The sequence below is a fragment of the Chinchilla lanigera genome, unplaced genomic scaffold, assembly GCF_000276665.1.
Source record: "Chinchilla lanigera isolate Chin_1 unplaced genomic scaffold, ChiLan1.0 scaffold00010, whole genome shotgun sequence".
In the NCBI taxonomy this organism is placed as follows: Eukaryota; Metazoa; Chordata; class Mammalia; order Rodentia; family Chinchillidae; genus Chinchilla; species Chinchilla lanigera.
In genome coordinates, this window is record NW_004955411.1 from 36,410,996 (window position 1) to 36,438,530 (window position 27,535).

General features: G+C 46.3%; 1 protein-coding gene across 1 annotated transcript in view; it reads right to left on the reverse strand.

Annotated features, from left to right (window-relative positions):
- Nucleotides 1-27,535, reverse strand: part of Fyn (FYN proto-oncogene, Src family tyrosine kinase) — a gene marked incomplete in the record, with an annotated part of 194,505 nt that overhangs the window by 7,840 nt on the left and 159,130 nt on the right. The window contains 4 exon segments of the mRNA XM_005377912.2: nt 3,566-3,697; nt 23,182-23,335; nt 23,431-23,507; nt 25,157-25,336. Coding sequence (XP_005377969.1) covers nt 3,566-3,697; nt 23,182-23,335; nt 23,431-23,507; nt 25,157-25,336 — 543 coding nt within the window.

Below are 27,535 nucleotides of genomic sequence, written 5' to 3' on the forward strand. Positions count from 1 at the left end.
CACCTGACATCCGACTCTGATGCTCACTTCCAGCCTGATGTCCACGCCAGGCGGAAACACCCAGGAAGCTCTCAGAAAAGTAATCAATAAGCTCCCCGCTCCCCCACCTTTATTCTCACCTACCAGCCAAGGCCTTTTCTGTGTGACAGGGTGACAGAGGGCCAGCCTCGGGCTGGAAAAAACTCAGAAAAATACACCACCACTTAACCATTCCTGAAAAAAGAATTACCCGAAAATATACTGTAACCAGCTGAGCAACTACTATACCCAGTGTAGAAAGGAAGGAGGTCCTTGGTGGGTGGGGACTGGGAGTCTGTTCTAGGCTGGCACTGAGCACCAAATGCAAGTCAGGGGTGAGGCAGGGACAACCCTCGGTACACACTTGTGGAGCTGGCCACACCCACCGCCAGCAAAGATGTGGAGGAATGTCCTCTCCTCACCAGGAAAGCTCAATGAGCCTTTCTGTTCCTTGGACAGTTCTGCTCTATAAAGGTAACAATCCTCTAACTGCAATCCCTCTATAGAAGCTTCTCCCTTAAGAGGAGTTTTCTGTTACAACCACAAATCCAATTATACACGATTACAGCTAAGTTAAAAAAACAAAACCAAGCGAGGTGTGGTGGCAAATGCCCGTACTCCCAGCTATTTGGGAGGCGGAAGAAGGAGGATGGCAGATTCAAGCCCAGCCTGGGCAGCTCAGCAAGACCCTGTCTCACAATAAAAAGTAGAAAGGGCTGGGATACAGCTCAGGGCAAACACCTTGTGTTCAGCCCACAGTACCACAAAAGCAAAGTGCAGCAACGCAAGTGAAAATGCATCCATGGCCATGGAGCAGGCCTGGTTCTCCGTGGTGAGGGGCAGCTCACATCACCCCTCCTCCCTGACGCAATTCCTTGGCCACCACTGCCAGCTAGCTGGGGCTCAGTGCTTCCCTGTGGCAGTGCACCAGGTGCCTGAAACCGACTCTTGCACTGGGCGTGGTGGCCCCTACCTGTAATCCCAGCACTCGGGAGGCTGAGGCAGGAAGATCACTGTGAGATTGAGACCAGCCTGAGTTACATAGTGAGTTTAAGGCCAGCCTGGACTACATAGCAAGGCCCCGTCTCAAAAACAAAAAAACAAAAAAACCCAACTAGCCAGCCAACCAACCAAACAAAAAAGCCCCAGCGCTTGCCCACCTTTGCAGGTATGCCTCCAAGTTTCACCTCATTTGCCCTCTCCCTCGACCCCTCTGAGGCTCCTGGAACTGGCTCTGTCCTTGCCTTCTCATGTGCCAGGCTCCCCTGGGGTTTCCACTCCACTCCGTGCAGGGTCTGGTTCCCGTGCCTTGTCCACAAAGCCCCCTGGCTCCACCGTCACTCTGCACCAGGGCAGTTGTCCAAGCCCAGGGCATATCAGCAGTTGCTCACAGACGTCACTGTGCAATACACCGGGCTCGGACTCGGTTCAAACTCCTCTGCCATTCCTGGGATTCTCGGTGGAAGCCCTGCAAGGTCCCTGCTGTCTATAGGTACCTGAAGTAGGTACCCCTGGCCTCATTAAGAGAATTAGGGTTTGGGGCATACAGCGGTTAAGCTCAAGTGATCCACCTTTAGAAGGACTTCCTCTAAGGGACGGGGATATAGTTCAGTGGCACAAGCGCCTGCCTGGCAAGGGCAAGGTCCTCAGTTTGATTCCCAGTACCAAAAACAAAACAAAACGCAGAAGGACTTCCTCTAATAATAAAAGGTCACAAGAAAGGCTCTTTTCTTCCCGGAGTGGACACATGCTCTGCCTGACTGTAAGCTTTACATTTATTTATTTGCTCACTCCTCCCCCTCAGTCCCCTAGAACAGTGCCCTGCAAGACTGAGGATGTCTTAATTGTGCTATTTGCCAGGCTGAGCAAATGCTTGGCACAGTTCAAGCTGACTGATGAGAGGCTGAATGAGCGAATCTGAGTCTAAACTGAGAATGAGGCCCTTTTCTTTATGCTGAGACCCAGCCTGACAAAGCCTCTCCCTCTGAAGCGCACCTGCTGTCTTCTCTGAGGCCCCCACCCCTGCCCCTTTGTCTTGGCTTCTCCGTGTGACCCTGAGAAACAACAAGCGGCTTTGTGTGCCTGGAAGGAAAGGTTTACAGGAACCAAAACAACATTAGCCTTTAGCCCCACCCCCCTTGCATTTAACACACCCGTGACTTTAAACCTGGGGAAACCAGGAAGAAATTAGTTCAAAATGCAGACAATAAAAGGAGGTTCCTTCCCATCTTCAGCTCCCTGAGACTGGCACATTCTTCCCCTCGAGAAGCAATTCAAAAGCACCCATGCTGTGCTCCAGCCCCCGCCCCCCAGGGCTGCCCTTTCTTCTGTGCTGGTTGGCTGTTCAGAGTCTGCCCACTTATGTAAGCCTGGAGCCGCAGCCACCGCAGCATCAATAAAACTGACTTCCTCCGCATCTCCAAATGCCCGGTGCTGGGCCTATGGAGGCGGATTGTGTCGGCTTCATCTGCATGCCAGCCTGGCTCTCCTCGGGGGCTCAGTCAAGGCCGTCCCAACCCAGGGAGAGGCAGTCTTTCCATGCTCCTCCCTGTGCTCTCCGAAGATGACCAGAAACAAGCACGCAAAATGAACAAAGGGACTACACATTAATCAGCTCTCACTGGCTCCTCCGACTGCAGAGACAGGATTACAGACCCAGGATTTGCGAGAGACCTGCATTCCTCATTAATCTCCACTATCATTTCTATCACTGTGTGGTTTTTTAAAGCTCCCTTTTTAGTAGGGAACGAGGGAGAGCTATGTTCTTTCTTCACTCAGCAGTAACTAAAAAATATGTCCTTAACATTTCAAAAAGCAGATCATCTCTGCTACAACCACTAAAGTGTGGAGGTGAAGCGGCACAAATGTCCTTCATGTCTCCAGCTGTCTAACGAATTTAAGCCCAGATAACCTCAACCATGGTCCCTTTTGAGACCATGAGTCTGATAATCCTGAAAAACTCCAGGCCTAAGGATTCAGGTCCTTTGTCTTGCTCTTGCTTTTGTGTGGTGTGTTCTGACTGTCAGCAACAGGCGGCGAATGGCCTCTAAACTGTCCTCATGTGCCTCTGCTCTCTGGCCATCTGGAGCGGGAGACTGCAGAGACAACAGGTCCTGGCATCTTCCTGCCAGGTTCACTCCATGGGTCAGTGCTATACTGTGATCAAAAAGCAGCGGGCGCTTTTCTCCTCCTCTTTCCAGCTACGCCTGGAAACTCCATTTAGGCAGAGGCTCTGTCAGTGCCATTTCTGCTCTGGGAGCCAGAGACGAGCGCTCCTGCTGCGACGGAAGGGACTCCACAAAGTGGGGTGGATGGAAGCATTCATACTGGCTGCTGACCACATTCCTCTTGGCAAATGGATCATGGTAGCGGCTTGTTGGCGAACCAGCACGGCCCCCAGCTCTGCTTTTCTCTAGCTAAATACCTGTTCGTGTTCTTCAAACTCCTGCCTGGCAGGAAGCTGAGCTTGGGGCTTGGAAAGGCAAGCTATCAAAGTGGGATTCCTGAGACACAACCCCAGGTCCACTTCTCAGGGTCTTGCTCTTACCTGGGTATGGCACTCTTCCTTTGGTGACCAGCTCTGTGAGTAAGATTCCAAAAGACCACACGTCAGACTTGATTGTGAACCTCCCATACAGGGCTGCTTCGGGGGCCGTCCACTTAATGGGGAACTTTGCACCTGCAGAGAGAAGAGCTGGTTATCTGTCAGGTAGCCATCCTGCACCGGTGTGGGGAGGGGAGGAAAAGCATGTGGGAGCCTGTTGTAGGGGAGCAAGAGGAGAGAGTAGGACACGAAAGAAGTGGATGACGAACAGTATGGGATTGAGATGTGTGGTGTGAGCCTGGCTCTGCGGCCTTAAGCAAACCAGTTTAATTTTAGTTCTTCCATCAAAGAACGGGACCTCAAAGTCCCTTAATACCTCATTGAAGGGGCGGCAGCACTGGCTTCTTGAACTTGAATCCACACCTACACAGTGTTGTAGGTTGGTCTGGAGTAGGTTTCCCGACTTGTGATTTAGGAAACTGATTTATGTATCGTTTCTTTGGTTTGGAAATAACCATACTTTAACAAACACACAGGGGACTAGACCATTACGCTCCTCTCAGGACTCCGTGGGCATATAATGTGTAGTTTGTTCTTATGAGTTGCACAAAACCCATCACACTAGGGTGGGGACAGCGGGATGCAGCCGTGAGTTATGCTGACATGGGCTGTATTTCCCGAGGCCTCTCACACACAGAGAAATGACTTTGCTCTGCGCTCCCCTCCTTCCGCTCTCCTCCCCTCCCCTCTCCTCCTTGGAGTGGCCATCGTTGCTCCCTTTTCTTCTGCACCTGTGATCCCTTCCTACCTCCCTACCTTTCTCCTACCAGTCAGAGAGGAAACCATTTAATGTTTGTTCTTTAAAGAGCGGTCTTCCCTCGATGACTCTCTGACTTCTCAACACCAAGGAACAAGTTCATGCTCAAGTCAGTGAGATCACTTCTTTTGAATTTCTCTGATCATTAAAGGCATCCTGTTTCTAAACCAATGGGAAGGGGGGGTCCACCCTGCTCTCTGCCATGCTAAATGTGCACAGGGAATGAAAATGAACTCGGTAGCTTATATTCGCACACATTGGGCTCGGCATTTATAAAACAGCTCCACACATTTCACTGAACAGCCTAAAAGAAAAACAAGAAATTTCTATTGCTTACGTAAATACAATTACATCTTTAAAGCACATTAATTATGCTTAGAAGTTCTTAAAAATCATACATAGGCTGACAAAACACAAATTTTCATGGTATTTTCTATGAAAAGTCACTATGCACAAAAGCAGCAAGTGATTAAAACCTTTAAATTAGCAAGGTTTTAATAACCAGTCATATGATAAATTACAGCAATTAGAGCTTTGTTTTAAATACAGTACATGATAACAACGTTAGCACATTCACCCTGACATTTTCTGGCAGTATAATTTTCCTCTCCATCTCTTCTATGCCAGTATGAAATGAAATTTTAAAAAATCCTATTTCATTATGTACAGTCTTACATTAACATTAGAGTAGGAAAGTTATTCCATAGTTTTCTTCTATTTTTATACATTCAGTTATTTTTAATTGGCTATATTTTTGAGGCATAATTATTTACATCTTCCCTTAAGTGCCAATGATTGCACACAAGCCCTGGTATTCTCTGAACATTCCTTTTATTTTAATGTTTCTTTTAAAGGAGTCTTCTTATACTTCTGGTCCCTGAGCATTATGAACAGACTGAGTCACTGGGATTAACGTGATAGATTTTCTTCAATGTCAAGAGCAGACTTTGCCCTGGACCAGATCTTAGCGAGAGCTCTCCTACCTCAGAGAGTTAAAGGTATATTACATTAATTCCTTTTAAAATCATGTCTCATACCAAATGGCTTGGAAATCTCTGACCAACTCTGAAGCACATGGGATATTTTTCTCTGTTAGACAGACAATTTTTTTTTTTTGTACACAGGAATCGAACTCAGGACCTTGTGCTTGCGAGGCAGGTGCTTGTGCTGCTGAGCTATGTCCCCAGCCCATGGCAGACAAATCTTGTAAACATGACCAACACAAGGAGCCTTTCTTTCTTTCTCTGACTTATGCAACATTGGTGAAGGTATGTGAGCTGCTGAGAGCAAATGATTTAAAATTTGGGTAAAGTTATTTTGGATTTTCGAGAGAAGAGCTCGTAATTTCATGCTGAAGAAAAAAACCCACCTCAATAGATCAGCCAGTTGCACTAGTCTGCTTTATTATTTTCTCATTTTATAATCCACAATAAGAAAAATAATATGTAAATTTTCAAAGAAAGTTTAAAATAGACTGCATAATGTAATGAATAATCGATAATTTCCTTTGTTAGGAAACTATTTGTAGATATACACTTTGACATATTAGTAGGAGCTTACTTAAATTTATTTTTCCACTAGCCTTTTTTTGTGAAAGCAAAAATTTTTATCCTGATTCATTTTACAACGTACAGCTCAACAGAATGCCAGTTTTAATGGCAAAAATTTGGTTCCACTGAAACTCCATAATGCTCCAGAGAGCTATTGCTTTCTCCAGGAAGTAGGAAAACAGCCGGGAAGGGGGCTTTCTAGCCTTCTTACTTTTAAGAAAAGCAATACTTCTGTACCAAGGATGTATTTTAACAACGTATTTAGAATGTATCTAACGGGATACAAAGTATCTAAAGCCTTTGTCCAACTGTTCCTACTTCCTTCCTTTTAAAACAGCAGACACTTTTGATAAAACTAAATTTCTCTAAAGACAACTCCTATTTTCCTTTTCAAGGAAGACAAAAGGTTAAACTCAAATAATGATAAATAGCTAAGGGAGGTTCTGACTAGAAAGAACTAATGGGCCCACTCTTCTACTCCTCTTATGATCTTCGTTTCCTACCTCCCGAGGGCACACAGCCATTGGCCCCCAGGGGTCTTTACAAATGGCCACACAGGCTGCCAACGGGTGGCCTCTCCTTTGCAAGTTGTCTTTTGCAAGGTTATCTCCTCTCCTTTTGAATGACAGTCTGAATTGCAAAGAGAAGCCATGCCTAAATGTCTAAGATATTAACTGATAGCCTTTCTTTAGATTTATGGAAGCCAGAACGCCTGGTCACCTTCAAGTTACACCAGAATGTGGACGCCTTTCCTTTCATTCTTTAGGTCTGCGCATCTACTAACACAAAGTTACTGAGCTTTAACTTGCAGAGGAGTAATGTCTGCCTGAGGACTCTGGGAGCTAGCGCAGGAGGCCGTGGTCCATGGCGATGTGCTGGACAGAGGCAGAGAAGATCCACAGCCTGGATGGAGAGACCCCACTCACCACAAGCCCTTCTTGCCTATCATCAGCTGCTCCTTCTCTCCCATCCATAAAAACCCTTTGTGCCCCTGGATTTCCTGAAATAAGGCTGTGAGACAATACCTTTCCCCTCATCTTCTCAGAAGGCCAGTCCTTAAGTAAAACTCATTTCCTTCCTACCAACTCTTTTTTCCTGAGTAGAGGCTTCCAAGCAGTGAGCAGCTGGACCCAGGCCCAGTAACAGTTGCACAGTGTAACACCCTGTCTGTGAGAACAGTGTCATTGAAGTTGTCCAGCACATGACCAGCAGAGTCCCAAAGGTGGCCCTGGGGGGGTTGCAATGGGTTCTTTCTTCAGGTCATGTTCCTGGAAGAAAGCAACTCCTACGCATAAAGACTGCCTTTTGCTTGAAAGTAAAGTTTTGCCCCTGAGCTTTTTTTTTTTTCCAAAGATGCAATGGCAGGCCAAAGTCAGGATCAGAGTTATTTTCTAAGCAGTATGGAAAAAATGTCTCGAAAATTACACTGTAATTAACTAGGTATTGTCACCTAACTAGCGGATTCACTCTTTGAGGTTCTTCTTTTTGGGAGCAGTATTCACGCGGCCAACACAGATCTCTCTCCTTTGCACTGTGCTGGAGGAAAAGCAGTGATAACTGATGTCACTGATATTTTGAGACCGGGAGGACCCTAACACCCAGCATACTTGCTCAGTGTTTATAGGAATTATTAAAAGAGGAATTATCATTATATTTTTCCTTTTGTACTACATTAAATGGTTAAATATTCTCTTAAGTCAGTCACGTATGCATGGACTTAGAAGTATCTTTTCCACTGAACTGTTTTCTAAGTAGCATCTGCAAATTCTACCAAGTCATTGCCCAAACCTTGCTATGGTACTGTCACTGGGAAACTGCCACCAGGTAAGAGCGTCTTGGTATTTTAGTTATTTAACTCTTTGGAATGGCAGATGAGACCTGTTCATCCTTGGCTGGTCACCTCATGTGGTAAGTAAACACATCAGCATTTTAAATAATTTCTTATGTACATATGAATTCCACTTCTCTAAATTCTGTTGAAATGTGAAAGGAGTGGCAACAAACTCTGTGTCTTCAGTGACTACCCTGACCCCAGCGATACTGGCATTTGTATCACCAGAGGGGACCTCTCCCTCGAGCTCCTGTCTCACAATGGATTTCCTCCTTGGTAGCTCCCCTGGGAAGCCTCAAAGGACCCCTCACACACAACGCAATTTATCTTCCCCACAATCTGGCTTTTCATCAAGCTTTGCTGCTGGTAATGGTGTCAGAATCCCGAGACTCAGCCTTGTCCAGAAGCGCTGCCTGCGCTTTCATCCCTGTACACTCAGACGCCAGCACGACGCCTGCCTGAGATGGGTGAACCTGCACTGAACCACCTTTGGCTCCGTCTGCTTTCTCTCTCCATATGGAGCACCTCATTAAACCTTGCCCGTGTCCTACTTTTGAACGTGTCCTTCTTATCTCTGTCACCCTCACTCTAGTCTTTACTTGCTCCTTGTCCCCCGCTGGGATGGGACCTCTGTACTATCTGTCCATTTGGATCTATAACCTGGCCCCTGCTACTTCTCTGGCCTCTTCTTATCCAAGAAATTCTCTCTTCTGTACCCCTTTTTATCCCCCGACCTCTGGCTGCCTGTGACTGTTCTGTAAGTGCAAACTGCCCCCCGCTCCAGGTCTGCGGGACAGGCAGTACCCCTTGTCAACAGGCTCCACCCCCCTCCACCTTGTGGCGAATTCCTGGCCTTCCTTTGCCCTTGACCTAAGTATTACCTGCACAGGGCACTGTCCCTGCTCAATAAGACTAGTAGCTTTCCTAGCTCAATGCTGCCACGACAACTTGTCTTCTGCAGCTATTATTATTAAAGAGCAACGAAACATGTGTTGTCTGCAGCAGGTATCTACTGAGAGTCAGGTATCGCCCTGAGGGCTGGAATATGTCTTTCGGACAACCGTTATGTCTCTACTACCCAGCCCAGTGCCTGGCGCACAGAGGGCTTGTGATAGCAGATGCTCAGCGAGTAGCTGGACGACTGATTAGCTCCTCAGTCTTCTCTGCAGGCTGAGTGACCATGGCTCCTTGTAGGGTTTATTATCAGTCTCCTACTCTCCAGTGAGTCCTCTCCTTGTCCTTGGTGACAGCTCTATTGTCAGTCTATCAAGGGTCTAACAACTGCCAACTATGGTGGAAAAGCATCTGCCACACATTAATGCAGCTTCACACACCTGGGAAATCCTGCACTTTCTCTGTGCAGTGCACTCAGGTGCCCTTTGGGTCTCACTGAGTCTGTCCGAGCCATGCAGAGGAAGTCTTGGACTTTGCTTTGAGAGCAGCGTGGGGTGCTGCTGCTATGGGGGTAAGGTGATTTTATCAGCAGAAAGAAATGGGGCAAGAGGCCTTTGGGTATTCACAGGAAGAGTTAGTGAAAATCATTCTCTTAGTAGAGTGGAGCAGAAGCTGGTGACTGGACACCAACTACTGTAACCTCCGGAGGCCCTGGTCTTTCTGATCTGACACATAGGGTTAATAATCTTCCATTCTTCAAGTGAGAGAAAGGAGAAGGCTGTGGGTTCAGTTATCAGAGTTTGTCTACAAAACAAAACAAAAAAGCACTACCATGAATAGTTCGAGTTTTTCCACGTGCCTGGCATTGTGCTGAGCACTGTACATGGTTCATGATGACAACTTTTCATGGAGCTGGCAGCATAGTTTGCCAGCGTGCTCAAAAGGACAATAGAATGGGGCATAAGGCTAGATCTGGGGGGACTCTCAGCCTCCTTAAGGTGTCTGGCTTTCATGATAAGTGTGAGGGGAAGCCAATGGAACTTAAAGCAGGAAAGAGGAGACCTTCTTGCTGCTGTTAAAACATGGAAGATAGTGTACCACTACCTTGAGAGGACCTGACTTGTGATGATACAGAATGTGAATGTATTTTCACTTTTCAAAACTTCCGGAAAAGTTATCATGACATCTCAAGGCCCTTGGGTATCTATAAGCAATTAGTAATTGGGTAGATTATGCTTCCATTGTCACTTCTGTCCTGTTTGTTTAACTAGCAGCTTTTATCACATCTGTGCTATTTTAGACACTTCTCACACTTGAGTGATATGCATCATCTCAGGATCAAAAGAGTAGAACTTAGCTTCTCCAACACTGTGTGCGCTCAAGTATTTCTGAGAAATGAGGTAACTATTTCCTCTGGGTTAACTCTTTCCTGATGTCCTTTCTTTCCGTGCATTTCTATCTGCACCATCAGCTACCCTCACTATCCTACTCTCTACACACCAGTGTCTCAGAGGCCTGTGCTCCAGATCATCCCTGCACGCTTCTCCCTTGGTGAACATGCCCTCTCCGACTAACCCTGCCTGTACTGTGTGCAGAGGCTGAATACGTCATCAGACACCATCTCTCATCTGAAGTCTTGGCTTCTTATCTCCAAATACCCAAGGGACAAAGTCTCTAGGGTGTTCTGCTTTTCTTGCAAATATGGCAACTACAGACTTACATTTATTTTTTCACCAAATCAGCTAGGTGTAATATTATTTAGGAGATTTCTGTACTATTGATGGAAAATTCCACTTAATGACTGACTTCTAAAGTTAATGCTCACTTTGCTACTCTAGGATGCGAACTGAATCCTTGCTACCCACTATCTCCTTTCTGGGGGTCAGATGCACATTCTGTCAGACCTCAGTGTAGAAAGACTAAAGCCAGCTGGGACTTCTTCCTCTCCGAATTCTCCAGGTCTAGTCCATCACTAAGGTGTCTTGCTCGCTTCTTTGACACACCTCTACTTTCCTGTTCAAGCTTTCTGCCAGAACCTGACTTGGGTCATTGTCTTTGTTAAATACCTGCCGCAGTCCTGACCTCCAGCTCACTGACTCTCCAAGTAATCTCTTTAAACTGCAGCCTCACGTCCGTCTCTCCCCAACCACACAGTGGGTCCTAACTGCATTAATCAAAATCCTCTAGTTGGTTTCCAAGGCCCATATACCTATTCACCCTTGGGTTCTTCCTAATCCAAACACAGTATAGTTTAGTTTGCTTTCCTGTAACCTCTACCCTGGACCTGGTGTGATTATATCTGCTTCTTTTACCCTAGCTCACTTAAACACCATCTGTCCTTCCACTTGCTTAGCTAAGTCCACTCAGCTCAAGTCCTGCCTCTTTGATGAAGTCCCCTGCCATTACTCCTGTCTGCACTGATGTCGCCAACACACCTGAGGTCAATGCTATAAACGATAATATAATTCTTGGTAATACCAGCTACCGCAATAGCTGAACAGATACCGGGTGCCTGCTGACTGTCGGGCTGTGCTGGGTGTTTTACACAACAGTAACAGTTCTAGTCTACAAATGAGGAACGTGACCACAGAAAGGTAAAATGATGTGCCAAGGAATTCACGTCAATGGTAGAATTCAGATATGAATGGAAGGAGGTTGTCCCTAGAACCAGAACACTTAAGCACTGTACCCTATTCTGTCATGTTCGCCCCTCCCCTATGGATCTGCTAATTTTTAAAGGTGTTATATGAATTTCCCTAAAGAGAGTGTAAATCCTTTGAGATTGGAGGCCATACACTGTACTTATATTACTCCATAGTACCTTGCCTATGGCTGGTTAAACAGCAATTGCTCAATAAACACATTAACTGAATAAAGGGTCAACTCAGGCAGTGATTTATCCAACACCCTGACAGCCAAAAAGATTATCTTCCTTTATATAGAATTTATGAAACTAAACACAAAGAAGGGAATGACAATATAGCCGTGTAACAAACTAATAATTTTTTTTCACTCTTAGGGGTGCTAACTATAAAATCACCTTCACATATTCTGGGCCTGCCTGCTTGAGTGCAAACGTCTGACGTCAGCTGGGCTTATCCCAGCTTAGGCCACAGTCTGGTTAGTGCAGTCCCTGCCCCTGGTGGCCAGGAAATCTGCTTTTCATCTCTGTTGTAGGGAGAAATGGCTCTTGATTTGGTTGTCTCCTGTAGCTCATGCTCTAAGGCCATGGTAGAGGCATTTCAAACACTCAGATGAAGACTGTAGATGCTTTTTTTCCAAGTCCCCTTTCGCGCTCAGAGTACACAGGTCTTCTGGGAAACAGGGCTGTTCTCCACTGATAGTGAAAGGAACTCAACAGTGAAAGAGGCCAACTGCCAGACACTGGATTTGCTGGGTGACCTTTTAAAATCAGCCTAAGTCTCAGGGTCCTTGTACAGAACTCAGGGATGAGGACGACCTCATAAGGCCATAGTGAGAGTGACAATAGATGTAAAGGGCTCAGCACAATGTCTGGCACCTGGGAACAGCTAGGTCAGTGCACGCTGCTGTTGTATTTAGATAGTTAATAAAAGGCACTGACTGGGCCGTATTGCAAATGCTTTCAGCAATGCCAAAGCACTCCAAACCTAAAAGGGAGGAAAGGAAGATGGAGAAACCCACTACACCCATCAGTCAGTCACTGAGAATCGACTGAGTGTCCATTAAGTCTACAGTCGGTGTGAGCCACTCTTGGGAAAATGGGGTACAGGGCACCTCCGGCCCTGGGGAGACAGTTCACAGGCGCAGCCAGCGGAGAGCTAAACTGTGACCCTGGCTTTGGGAAGATGGTGGCTCAGAAGTGCGAGGTAAAGAGGAAGTGAACCAGGAAGGAGGTCTCCGGGGAGAGACAGCACAGAGGAACGGCGGAGTGTGGCTCACGGCTCCCCCTGAGGCAAGGAGGGTCAGGTCAAGCGCCAGAGCAGGCCTGGTGGGGCCCAGCTCATGGCACCAGCTAGACTGTTACGTCTTTTGTTTTTGGGTTACCAGGCCAATCCCACAGCTCTGTCTCACAGAAAACCCCCTCTGGCTAACAAAAAAACTGGGCCAAAGTGGAGAAGGTAAAGCCAGTGCAGAATTAAAAAAGCCAAATCTGGGCAGAGAATACAAGTTGTGCTCTATTAGCATTTTTAAAGAAGAAAAGCATTGGCTTCAACAATAGACACTGTTTTTCCGAACCAAAAGCCACCCAGAATCTTCTTACACATGAAGCCACAAACTCTGCAAGTCATTATACCCAAAATTAAATAATGTGCAGTACTCCAACTTTCAAGTTACCCTAGGGAATAAAAGAGATCACTGACTATGCCAGTAACGGGAAGCTGACTGCGTGGTGTGCGCGCACATCACAGGGGAGAGGACAGGGAGCAGCTAGGACAAGATATCTTGAGAAGGAAGTGAAATCGAAGCTGACCTAACCTGGAACTTTGTGGTTATTCAAACACAACAAGGATTTCAAACCCACTGAAATTTGGCACAGCAAAGCTCAGACTTTTCATATTAGGGCAAGAAAATGACTTTCAAATTTCTCAAATGCTTCTGAAGTAATACGATTGTTTCCCGTTATCCCTGATGACACATTATGTTGAAATTTCTACTTTAAGTTCATAAAGGTTTAGTGCCATGTTTTTAAATACAAAAACAAATGAAAGCCAGTGGTACAATGGACTGAGATAACATTCCAGTGCGTTAGTGGGCTAGGAGTTAGGAAAGGAGACGGCGAGGAGGAGCGCAGTCCCGGGAGGGTATGCATGGAGGACGAGTGAGCTGGGCCAAGGAGGACTAGAACCAAGGCCAGCTGGGTCCGAACATTGCACGAAGACAAGGGTTGACTAACCACACGTGTATCTTGTCTGAGTTACTTCTCATCACTGGGACAAAATATCCAACACCCGCAATTTAAAGGAGGAGAGGTTTATTTTGGTTCACACTTTGTGGAAGTTTTAGTCCATTTGCAGCTGGCTCCAAGGCAGGACAGCATGGCAGAGGAGGCTTGCTGATGGCATGACAGGCAGAAAGCAGTAATCGATCAAGAGAAGCGGAGGGATGTATGTACCCTTTAAGGCCGCACTCACACAGATCCACCTCCAACGTCACACCCAGCTGGAAGCCCATCAGTGAACTAATCAGGTGATGAGTATCACACTCTCATGATCCAGTCACCTCCCAAAAGCCCCACCTACGAGTACATGAGGCCTTGGCTGGACCTCTAGATTTAAGCCACAGAAGATCTAAAGTCTGGTTGGGATGAATCCATGGAAAGAATACTCTGGCTGAGAGGGGTGTACAAATTCCCAGGGAGCCCAGAGTGAAGAACTAGATAGACAAAGGGTAGAAGGTCCATCAATGGGTATTAAAAGTCTAGCCCAGAGCAACTAGCGGACAGAGAGGGGTGCAAACTCAGCCGATGGGAGAGCAGGGTTGAGGCTGGTGTCTGGGCACTGACCCTTGTAGTCGGTCTTCTAGTCAGCAAGGGCAGGCAGGAAAGGTGAATGGTAAAGGATGCACCGTCCTTACACTGCGGATGACAGCAAGCGGGCCATGAGGCTTCTCAGGGAGAGACAGAAGCTGAAGAGAGGGTGCTCTGGACACTCTGGTGAGATAAGAGTGTGACTTTTGGTTGAGAATGAAAGGCAAGAACACAGCTGTATGCAGAGCACTGTAGCCACCTGTGAGTTGCAGCCCAGGGCAGGCAGTGAGCACTCACCCAAGGGACAAACGCAAGCCTGGATGGACTGCAGCTCAACATGGGATTGAGCTCAAGAATCCAGCTCCCCCCGGGGGTAGTGGGTCTCAATCAGCCTGACTGCAGGTCACACTGTGTGCTAGGCAGCACAGATGGCCGGCGTTTGGGGGCATGGCAAGGAACACGCTGGTCACACTGGGGGCTGTTTGGGAATTTGGAAGAAATGAAGCTAGAGAGGATGCATAGAGACAAGCACCAGTTTGGAGATGCTTTTCATGCCATCCCGGCTTTCGATCTGGCATGGTGTCTATGCCTTTGGGATATGCATTGGGGGGACCAGGACAAAGTGCCAAGTACCCTCCTTTGGTTGGAAGAAACAGGCTGTAAACCTTGGTCAGTTTTCCTGTGCACTGCCTGCCCCGATTACCCAGATAATGCAAATGCAGTACTTCTTCTGCTAGCCAAGGAAGGTAAGGAAGCCAAATGACATTTTTGATGTCTAATGGCAGTCTGAAGTTCCTATTTACATTATAAAACCACAGAAGGTGACCAACTGCTTCTTTCTTGATGATTATCAAGAAATGTGAGATACACAGACCAAAGACTTGCTCCTGACTATTCATAAACAACCATTAAACGGCTCTGCCCAACAGCACGAAGAAAGAAGGAATGTCCACGTGGAACAGCGAACAGGGCTGCCCGGTGGGCACTGGTGAGGAGGTGTTCAGAGCAGTCAGGCTCCAGGTGACCCGCGCCGGCACCAGGCACAGCTGCATTCCTGGGGCAGCTGTCAAGAGCTGCCCCTGTGCTCAAGTGGGAGATATCAGTCCCCCCAACACTTTTAATTTTAAAAGAGAGACTAGGGTAAGAAAGGGTGATTTAAAATCCCTTTTTATTTTAATCTGGCTTTCAACATATCCTTTCTAGGAGGGAAACGGATGCGTGGTACCGTTCATCTCCATTTCCCTGCCTGTCTGACCTGCTCCCCCTGACTATTAATCTGGGCCCACAGCGGTGGCTCAGCAGATAAACAAAGCAGTCCCTCCCAGAAATGTGGGAGGAAGCCTGGAGCTTGAACTGGTGGAATACAAATGAAGGCGATTTCTGCCTGGTGACGGAAGTGTGCTGAAGTCGGCCTCTGAGAGGCTGGAAGACAAGCAGCGCGGTTTCTGTATGCTGCTCAGCTCCGCAGAACAAGTGGCTGACCTCTGGGAGGCCGGGGGCCCTGCTGGGAGGCTGCTTCTCCCGGAAGAGCCCTCGGAATGATAAACTCCCATCGCGACATGGGACTGTGGCGTGCTCATCTCACGGTGGCTTTTCATGGCTCCGGCTGGGAACAAGCACATTTCCGGCTCCATACTTAAAACAATGGCTTGCTTTGGAAAGGGTTTGCTTTTCATCAGAGGGTGGCTTGCTTCTCCAGGACGGAAGGAATTAAATTCAATAATTAACAGGCTTTTTTCCCTTTCCTTTCCTGACATTTGCTGCTCAGGTCGCAGCACACCATGCAAGAATGGCGATACTGTTGACAGACAACAAGAAATGCATGTGCTGACGAGGGCGGGGGAGGGCATCTCACGGTGAGATCAGCCTTGATCCGCTACCGGATTACAGGGCCTTAGAAGTGGCTGATTAATAATTCTGCAGGAGCCCCTGAGCTGGAAAGCTGGTGCTCTGGGTGTAATAATCCCCAGCCATTGTAATACAAAGGAAGGACAGGAATTGAATTCCCGGTTCTGAATTGTGAAATTCAAAGTCTAAAAGAAACAGGGATCCACTTCTTCCTGGCCTCCTTCGTCACCCTGGCTGTCTGCTTGTTTGTGTTAAATGGCCACTGTGCTTTCTGAATCCAAAATCTGATTATATTTAATTAGTACAGGCATCTGGGATTTCTAATACACAAAGAGTTATTAAAGTAACAAATCTTTCTAAAATATGTTCTCCAGGAAAGAATGTGTTAATTTATGCAGTAACAATTTTTTTAACATGAAATAATTAACATGAAAACTGTAACAATTATGAATTCTTGGTAGTCTAATTTATATGTGAATTTTCCTCCAGACAATAATCTAGTCAATTTAAACCCTCAATACTGGGAACATTTGAACAGACACATTTTTCTTCTCCTATTTAATACACAAACTGGCAGCTTCACACAAAGTCCCAAACACCCCTATTTCTTAGTCTGTTCCAAAGATTACAATGTCTTGACATCTGCTTCTCAGCAACAATCCTGTCACTAACTTAGAACTTTCAAACAAACCGAAACCACAGAGCAGCCCCATGTTCTGTTCTTTGTGAGAACTCAAGTGAAGAGAGCTATGGAGGTGGGTTCTCCACGCAACAGCAGCTGAGGAAAGTGGGTCAGGAAAGCCCGATGTAGCATGTATGTCTGCACACACAGCTCCTGAATGTGTGTGTGTGTGTGTGTGTGTGTATTAGCACCCACAGGGTCAATAATAATACTTTTACCATTACTACAAATATCAACTACAACTAGTTGCTCTGACCTACAACTCAGCATTTGTTTAGTCTGTTCCCAGGGAAGCCATATAACGATTCCACTATATAGATAACTATTATTACAAGTAGCTTATCCAAGGTTTCACATCAAATTAGCAGGAAGCATGCGATCCACACCAAGGTAATCTGAATTTGTGGAACACACTCTTAATCAGTCCAGCCCTGCCACCAAAAGGAGGGGAGAGGGGTGTGAGAGGAGACTGAGGGAGGTCTGGTATCCAAAAGACACCACACGGAGTGCTGAAGGAAAAAGCCGGAAGGAGTGAACAGCACCAACAGTTTACTAATCATCTTCTGCAATGAGCTGACACTGACCCTATTTTACAGATGAGAAAGCTGAGGCTCTGAGAGGCCAGAGTTTATTCTGCAGAAATGCAGCACAGTCAGCACTGTCCAGCTCCGACTGTGCTAACCTCAGGGACGAGCCTGTGGTGCGCAGAGAACATCGAGGTAACACAATCCTCTCTGGAGCTTCTTGCGGCCACAAGAGTATGGCTCCAGGAGCGCTGTGCACTCTGCTTGGAGAGCATGTCTGAGGCAGGGCAGGGAGGGGGCGGTGGCGGTGGCTGTTTCCATTGCTACACACAAATATTCACCAAACACTGCTGTGTGCTGTGCCCACAGGGCTCTCTGCTGGGCCCCAGGCCAGGTCACCCCTGCAAAGAGGGTGTGAGACTGGCTGCACCGAAGCTCAGCCGGACGCCACACAGTGCGTCTGCCGGGTGTGTGCTCGGCACATGAAGTGCGGAGAATGCCCAGCTGCTACCTGGAGCTGACAGGGTCAAAAACAACAGGGATAGCAGGCAGGCAGGGCTCCAAAAGAAGGTGGAGGAGGAGAAAGGAAAGGCCACCCAGGGTGGTGGCAGCAGACAGCTGACTCATAGCTATGCTCAAGCCAAAGGGTCCTCAGGGCATGCAGATATTGTCAGAGTGGTGGGCAGACTGGTTCTGGTTATAAGATAATGACATATGTTATTTCTCTTCAAAGAGTTTCTTTCTTCTCTATTGATTATTAATAGTCTTTCTATTTAAATTTTTACAATTTGAGACAGGGTCTCCCTAAGTCACTAAGTTGTCTAGGCAGGGCTCGAACTTGTGATCTTCCTGTCAGCATCTCAGAGCTAAGGGAATTAAGGTTATCAGAATGACTTTTATATTCCATAGCCCTCAAAGAATTTATATAGATGGCTCATTTAATTCTTACTCTAATTATCTGAGGTCATTATTTTTATTATTTCTACTTTACAGATGATAAAAAAAATGAGGCTCAGAAAAGGTTAAATGATTTGCCCAAGGACACCAAGCTTGTAAGTGGTAGAGCTGCTTCAAACCCAGGGCTCCTAATTTCCAACCCGCGGCCGTAGTGGAGTACAACACTGATAAACAGCACAGTAACTGCATATTCTCCCTTTAGAGATGCGTCTACCGAATGCGTAAGGCAGTACTGACAACTTCCCTCCTCAGCCTGGCCCATGATTGCCTCTTCCACTCCTGGGAACGTACCCCGGATATATGAGAGCATCCTTCCACCTGCGTGGCACCTTTGTTCATAAAGGCCCCAGAGCTGAAAATTCCCCACTCCTCCTGGACCACAGCATCCTGTAGTAAACTGCGATGTGTCTACATGGTGCAATGCCAGTCAGCTAGGAGAATGGAAGCATGACGGTTACATACAACAACATGGACGAGGCTCCCAGACATGCTAATGTGAAAGGAGCCAAGGGGACAAAGTGACACTGCATGGTTCACACATATGGTGGTCACTTACAGGCAAAACTATGTCCGGGGACGGCTACTGACTGGGAGTGGAACTACAGGGTCTTCCAACATGCACCTTCCTGTGCGGCAGTTTCAGGTGCACCCATGTCCATGAAAATGCCCTGCCTGGCTTACTTTACGGTATGAATGTCACGGCTCAGTACAACAGTAACAGCCCACAGGCAAGTTGCAGTATTCTCACACACAAGTCAGGGCTCTGAACTTGGTTGGTATAAATCAACATCAGCCGGCACCAAGCTGCCTGAGAGCTTATGAAGACATAGCAAGGTGGAAGAGAATTCTTGCTCTGCTTCTCATCTGCTGTACAGAGGAGCTGGTGGATGGAGGGACTGCAGGTCCCAGGAGCAGTATGCTGGAGGTCCCCGGAGACCAGAGTTATACACGCCAGTGGGGTGTTAGGACGGCGGCACAGGCACAGATCCTCACGCCTCACACAGCTGTAGCGGGGGGGGGCACTGCAATGAGCTCTAGAAGGCAGCTGGGAGCACCAGTAGGTAGGTGGCTATGAAGGCTCTGCAGACAGGGCAAGTGACGCAGGGGAGGGCCCAGCTGTGGCCACAGGATCAGCTGAGGACACCTGGCTGACCTCTCTATTTTGGGATGCACCAGCAACAGTTGCCTCAAGTTCAATGAACCCCAAATCTTTCATCTTCCCCCTCTGAAAGTAATAGCTTCCTCATGGCTTGTTCACTTCTGTTGGTGGTAAATTCCATTCTCAGGTCGGCTCGCATCTGACCACCTGGGAACTGCCTTCGACTACTCTTTCCTTCTCGTGAATAGTGTTTGAGCTTTTCCTCTGCACTTACAAACTTACTCACTCAACTGTTTATTCCCCAGTAACCTAGTCTTATGTAGGACAAAATGATAAGAAGTAACATTTATTTACTACTCTCTATATGCCGAGTGCTGGTGTAAACACTACATAAATTATTGCACTTAACCTTTGAAAAAATGCACAAAGCAGGTGAGATGATTTATAGTTAAAAACTTGGCCAAAGCCCCAGGTTGATCAATAGATTGGAGTTGGGTTTCAACCCCCTTCTATGTGACTTCAGTGTGGAACTTCAATGCCCCTAAGCAATCTACCTCATGCCCGTTGATGGCTCCTGGTGTGGTTACAGGCTGCTTATCCTTCTTCACATATATGTATATATATTTTAGTTTTATTTTTGAGACATACTTTCCCTATGTTGCCTACACTGGTCTAGAGCTCCTGAAATCAAATAGTCCACTCATGCAGCCTCCCTAATAGCTGCAACTCAGCCACAGGCCACCACACCTGGCCTTCTTCATATCAGCAGCTCTTAGCAATGTCCCTTTCATGGACAGGGCACTCTAATACTGGTATTATTAGCATTATTTTGAGATCCTGAAGGGGCAAAATTGAGCAAAAACTTTACGACTCAAGAATTATTTGCTCTAATTGAGTGAGATGTCCAGGCAAAGGAGAATAAGCAATCTCAAATCATTTCTCGTGCCTTCTGGAATTCGGTCAGTGGAGGACCCTCACAGGCACAGGGTCAAGTCTCGGCCTCTTCCAGGACACAGGGTTTCTGCTCTCAGTCCAAGTGGGGGCAGGGGACGGCAGGAGGAAAGGACATGTGTCACACAGCTCCAAATCCTAACCATGCTTCTGCCATGGGCCATCATACCTCCATGCTCAGACGGGGTGACAGACATTTCACTGCACCCTGAGATGGGAAACTCACAACTGTTTTGCAAACAACTGTCATTCATGGTCCTAAAATATCTGTGCTTGGCACCGGTTTCTGAACCCTGCCTACACTCCCGTAATCAAGATGCGGCATAGCTGTGGCCTGTGGGTAACATAAAACCCGACTTGCAAATATTAGGCACATGGACCAGCTGTCTGGAGGAGCTGATTAATCCCCGGCAGAAATTTCAGCATGCAGCACGCATGCCATCTGCAGAATATACCAGCAGATACACGCTAGGCCGTTTCTGCCTGCTGAAAAGATGGGGGCAGGGTGGATCCTTGGGAGGAATTTTATCAGCAGCTCAGTTTTCCTCGGACTGGAAAATGAAAGTCTTTCAAAACCTCCCACACATGCACATTAGATGGTGCTCCTTAAAACTCTCCTATACAAGAGAAAAAGGGACTGTGATGAGCCCTCTCCTTTTCATTTTCTGTTCTTTTAGCCACTGTCCTGATGAAGGTAATGAGCATGGTTTAAGAGGGTGAATGCAGTAAGGTAACTATTATTTAACACTGGATTCAAGCGCTGACTGTCATTTTCCCACTGTGAGACTCTACAAGTGACTCCACCCTCGGAGTCCTCTCCATTGTTCTCCACATACATCCCGCCCCTGGAAGGTCGTGCTTTGAGGTATTTCACACATGCCCCTGCCCCTTCCTTTCCCTCTGCTGTAGGACGGCATGTCTTTTACTTTCTCTGGAAATCTTGAGGCTTCACACGCTTTGTCTCCCCCGCCCGCAGCTCAGTCCTCCAGGTCATTTATTTCTCCCTACTTATGTCTTTCCCGTATTTGGCATGCATCTGAAGGTGTTTGGTAAAGGAAAGAAAGAAGAACAAACATTCTACCAGGGAAGGCTGGGATCTTCCACTGGGAAATTCTGTAAGGGAAAGCAGGACAAAGGGTATGGGCTGACCCTGCGAAGAAGTGCAGGCAGCCTGGGGCGGTGGAGGTGGGGAAAGCCACCAGAAAGACCCTGAAGACACAGAACGTGGGTGGAGCTGGATTACCACTCTCTGGGTTCAGCCAGGGGAAGTGCTTCCACAGGGAATGAGGTAGCTCGTGGTCCCACAACCTTCCCATTTATCAGTAGTTCAAGGGCATTAACCACAAACTCCACAGAGCTGGAAAGAGGGAAGAAAGAATTGCACCCCTGGCACTGAAACTCACACACAGAAGAAAGTGTATCTGTTCTCATTCTAGCCCTTCTTAAAAGGAATTTTCGCGTCTTACAATGTTGCTAGCCTGCTCTCTTTCCCAGTCTGAGGGGTCACGCAGGGCTCAGTCCATGGTCACTCAGACACCCTCGGCTCACCTTGCCTCACAGTCAGGTGCACTCTCCCCTCTGCCTTGCTGTGCCCATCAGGGCTGCTAGGTGCCTGTGATTAGATGTGCAGCCATCTGGATCTGCGAGCGCGTGTGCTCACCGCTCGGGCATTTGGCTCTGGGACAAGAACTGCCACGTGTCCGGGAAATTCAAATAGCTGAGCTGTCTGACCAACATGTAATCGAGCATTTGGCTGCTATCTGTACCAGCCAGGGTCTTGGTTTAACATTTTCTCTCATCGCTTGAGATTGCAAAGAATGTTTCTATTCTCAGAGTCTAATAAAAGGAGGAAAGAACTGGCATGAAATGAAGAATCAAAAGGGAGAGGAGGAGGAGAATTTCAGAGATGGTCACTATGAAATTCTGTAGGAAGCACCACCCTGTCCTAGATTCCAGCCCCCGGTCAGCCTTGCTTGGAATGATGTGACTTCGGTTAAAAACAGCGAAAGCGCCTCCCTTTCCCAGTTCCTGGCCTTGGCGCTGAGGCAGGAGCCAACACTTACTCAAAGACTTCCTACTTCATTCCACCCATTCTCCTGGGGACTGATCTGTGAAGATCCAGGAGGAGGGGAGAGCGCCCTGGGAACTCCTCCCTGGCACCTGCAACCCCCACTGCACCCTGCCCGCTGCCCCGGTGCAGTGGCTCTGGCTTGGGCTGTGTTTCACGTCTACGAGTTTTTACAGGGGCAGAGGATGCTGGAGGGTAGGGCTTCCTGAGGGACTTCACTGTCCCATCCACAGTCCCTTCAGACTTTCTTTCTACCCTTCTTCTCCTGGCGTGGACCCATGACAATTCACCGATGGGCTCCTCTGACCTCTGGCTTCTGGTTGGGCTTGGTAGGAGGCCCGGACGGTGGCTGGAGAGCGAGGTCAGGGTTAATCCCCAACATGTCCCTGAGTCTCTTCTCTACCAGGAGGCTCTCTTACTCTGACGTTTGCTCTCACGCTTTGCCATTCAGGCCCTGGCTATGACGCTGTCGCAAGCCCTGAGGTATTGCACTGTGACCTGCTGCTTTCCCTAAATCCTGCCTGTGCCTTTGTAAAGGCTCCTTATCAACTTTTCCATCCCGAACGTGCCTCCCATTTTCTGCTGGGAATTGGACTGAGCAACGAGCTTGAATCTGACTTATCTCTCGGCCTTCCATAGCCCTCTCTGTGCAGAAGCAGAGAGTCCTGAGCCTGGATGCAGTGAGGAGGGCGCACGAACAGAAGGACCACAGAAGTGGACCCGACTCGCTGACACACAGGAAGTACATCCTCCACCCGCTAAGTGCACTGCAGCCTTCCGCCTGCAGGCTGTCCAGCTCCTGCCAGATCAAAGAGGAGAAAGGAAAGCCGGCAAAGAATGGCATTTCAGATACTCTCTGTAGGATGGGAAAGGAAGGGGGAGAGTCACAGAGTAAACAGCTACCGTTTGCACAGATGTGACCACGCATCATCAGCACTCAAGTGCCCACCTTGTCTGGCTGTGTACTCATTGTCTTCAATTAACCGGGCCAATCCAAAGTCAGCAATCTTGCAAATTAGTCCATTCCCCACAAGAATGTTTGCTGATCGCAGGTCTCTGTGGATGTAATTCATGCGCTCGATGTACGCCATTCCGGCAGCAACCTGTGGAAAGTGGGGGAGAGGGCACATCCATTATACCCTGACCGGGTGACGGTGATTGTCACAGCTGTGGCACTAACCAGGCACACGGGGCCTACCTGTGCTGCCATGTCCACAAGATTTGGTAATTTCAGAGCTCTTCCTTCACCGTCTTTTAAGAAATCAAGCAAACTTCCTATGAACAAAACATAAAACCATTTCAATGTTTTGAAAGCTAAAAATTCCCAACAGAGGAGTAACTGGCTTTCTTTTTTTTTTTTTTTTTTTTTTTTGGTTTTTCTCCGGTACCGGGAACCGAACTCACGACCTTGCGCTTGCCAGGCAGGCACTTTTGCCGCTGAGCTAAATCCCCAGCCCCTGGCTTTCTTACTCTAAGTAAAAGATTACTGAGTAGAATAACACTATCAATAAAGATAGGGTTTTATATGATGCTAGGGCAAAAAAATTTATGCACTACAAGGCCAGTTTTACCTTTTGAAAATACACAGTATTGATTTCATTTCTGAGGGTAACAAAAAATTCGACAAAAGAAGAAATGAAACTCAATATCCACGAGGAACATGTAGGGATCTGTACCCCTTGAAGCTCATCCCCCAACTAGCTCTGCAGAAAGGAAACGATAGAGGGAAAATTTAGCCCAGTTGAATGGTCCAAAAATGTGGCCCTGGTGCTGGCAGCAATAGTACCAGCAGGCTTGCTGGAAATGCATGTTCTCAGGCACCACCCAGGTCTAACGAGCCAGAAACTAGAAGCTGGACTCATAAACCTGTGTTTTAAGAAGCCTCCAAGTTATTTCTGTACAATGTAAAGTTTGAGAATGACTGCCCTAGCTTATGTACAGATTTTAAGTCCAGAAAAGGATACGTGAGGAATATGTGGGGGGCAGCCAGCTCCCCCTAATTAGATCATAGCCTGCCAAGCCTTAAATCAGACATCTGAAACAAAACAGCTGGGACTTCAGAGTCAGTCTTGTAAGGCAGCCTGAGCAGGCTCAGAACTAGCACCAAGACAGAAATAATCATTTGCAGAAGGTGGAGGTTCATGATGGCCATCAGTGATTTTTTAATGCTTTAATCATAAAGTTATTTACAAAATAACCCTGGATACGAAGGACAAACAATCTGCCAGGAAAAATTCCATTTATATTTTAAAATAAAGTACGTGGCAAAGAAAAATACACTGGTGTCTTCTGATGTATAATGCATTGCCTTTTAAGGCTGTTTCTTGTTTTCATCTATTTTTCCAAAACAAAGTGATCTCTCTGGCCTTATCCCCAACAATGCTGGTATGATTACAAAGACTCTCTCTCTTACACACACACACACACACACACACACACACACACACACACACACGGAATAAAATACATGTCTTTTCTTCATCTGATATTTAAGAAGAGAGCTGAAAGAAAATGAAGATGCTGAAATGATGGAGACTAAACTTAGTCCAGAAATTAGTGCCTGATATTGTTCAGCCCTACTAAAAGGAAATTTAACAGAAGTTATTGCATTCCAAGTCAAAGCAAATTGTTAAAGCCTCTCTACCATGTCTAATATTAAAGTAAATCCTTTAATTATAAAGAGAAACTTGAACTTCTAACATGCGCAACATGCGATGCCCTGCATTTCACAAGGATGGGGGTAAACTCAAGGCTGGTCTGTTTTAAAGGTATTTTCATTAATCAGCACAAAGCGATGCTTCCTGATGGGAATGCTGGACTCCTGCAGAAACTAGGGACCAAAGCATGCAGGAAGCTGAATATCGCTGCCTGAAACAGGCCCTATACGTCAGCGTGGGGTGGAGACAGCAGAAGCACTGCCCGACCTTTGTTCATGTACTCGGTGACGATGTAGATGGGCTCTTCAGACACCACCGCGTACAGCTGGACCAGCTTGTCGTGCTTCAGCTTCTTCATGATCTGCGCTTCCTCAAGGAACGACTCAGGGGACATTGTGCCTGGTTTAAGAGTCTTTATGGCTACTTTTGTGTTTCCATTCCAGGTACCTACAAACATCCCACAATATTAAGTCAAACCAAACATCCTCTTTTGATAGAAAAAAAAGCTTTAGGCTAATAGGTATTTACACTAATAGCTAAAGCTAGATTTTAAGTTTTAAAAACCTAATATGGCTTTTGTGCACAAAGGCAGTCAACTACAAGGACTCTGTCAAAGTATTTTAATAGGAAAAATGAATTTACTTATGGCTATATTATTTACTGTTTTCAATTTTTGTCTGTCTATCTGAGCCATATGCTTGCAAATTTACATCAAAAGCACTGGACCCCTTGTTTAACAGTGAAAAATGTCCAGAGTTTAGAACAGTCCTGACAGTCCTATAGCCATTCCTTCCTCATGGAGTGAGCACGGAAGATATTAGACTAAGCTCCATTTTATGGGTTACACCATTCAAAGTACGTTATGGGGACACACTGAGGATGCTTGGAAACTGAGTAGGTTTTCAACTGTCTGCAGTGGACAAGCTACTTGACTGAGTCCTTGAACAGTTGAGCTAAGCATGCAGATGAGCACTAGCAAGAGCTCACAGCCTCCTTGTCAACACTTCCCCCAGGCAGGCACATCCCTCACATTTACTAATGGTCAGCCACCATAAGGCCAATTGCTTCTATCAGGTGGACTGGGAAAATTAAACAGCAGGTAGGGGGAAACAGAAATGTTTAAACTTTCCATGTTAAAATATCTAGTTGATCCAAAGGCAAGGGTCAGTTTATGGTCATGGTCAGTTATGTCACCTGTAAAATATAGAAATGGGATTGGATTGTCTGTTGAATCTCTTTTAGCTTCCAAATTAAAACAAAACATAACCAAACATTGGATTTTGTATGTATTCTATTGTTAGAGGTGTGATTCAGAGGGTAGCTTTATTGTTTTTGTTTTGTTTTTTGAGACAGGGTCTTGCTACGCAGTTCAGGCTGGCCTCACACTCACTTGCCTCAGCCTCCCAAGTGCTAAGATTACCGGCATACAGTGCCACACCTGGCTCTGAAGGATAATTTTATAAAGGGAAAAGAAATAGCTGTTATTTAAAAGAGAAGACTACTGTAAATTAATATTCATTTTTATATTTAATCTATGGCTTCAGGATCTAGAAATTCTGTAAATTGGAGCAATTTTTATTACCCTGTTAAAAATGTAGTTTCTATAACTACTTGGAACCTACAAAGATATAAATTATGGAAGAACCAGTGACTTAAAGAAGAGTTTAAATATCATAAAGTACCCATCTCTAAGAGTCAGTGGGAAATTTGACAATGTGTAAGTGATCTTTGTGATCAAAATTTTAGCAACCTCCAAATTTAAGTACTGTAAGATCTTCCTCTCAAATAGCAATCTGAATAATTACATAGGTCCCCATTCTGATTTTGGTGGTGTGTTGTTTTACATTTCATGGGAAACAGAGTCTTAGTGGTCTAGGTAATGATTTAAAATTGATAACTAAAAGTATGAAAATAAATTTTCTTATAGGACCCAATTCTTCCAGACTGTGTCAATGATTTGATTAAAATCCTTAGGATCCACAACTTCAATTACGAGTTGGGTGAATAACGGGGAAGAAAATACAAATATTTCTTACAGTACTTGAAATGAAGTCCAAAGGCAGACACAATCATCTGAATTCCTTATTATAATAGTGTATGCATACATTTATATGTGTGTCTCAGTATACTTCTGTCTACTGTCCATTAGTGCATCTATCTATCTACCTATGTAATATATCTGTATAGTACTACTTGCCAAACCCTCTTTTACCCAAAGATCTCTATGTTTTTAATAGACTCTATAAAAGAGGGATTTCCTAAGCTTTAGTACTGTTTTACTGACAAATGCAAAGCTGCAAGTGACCCACAGTGGTTATAAAAGAAATCCTGAGGGACCACCTACCATCTACAAGGGACTTTGAACATATTGTCCCATACAGTGCTCAAGACACTTTTATGAAGCAGGTACCACTTCAATTTTACAGATGAGAGAATTGAGGCTCAAAGAGATTAAATAAGTCCCTTATTAATGGTTGATCAGCTCATAAGGATTCAAACCAGGCCCATGGTCTTTATTGCTACCCACATACAGCATCTTACCTTCCTATTTCTTAGGAAAATACCACATTCATAGTGTATCAGTTCCCTGTTTGGCAGGTGCTTAATTAACCACGTTGAGTAGGACAGCTGAGCACAGCCAGGTAT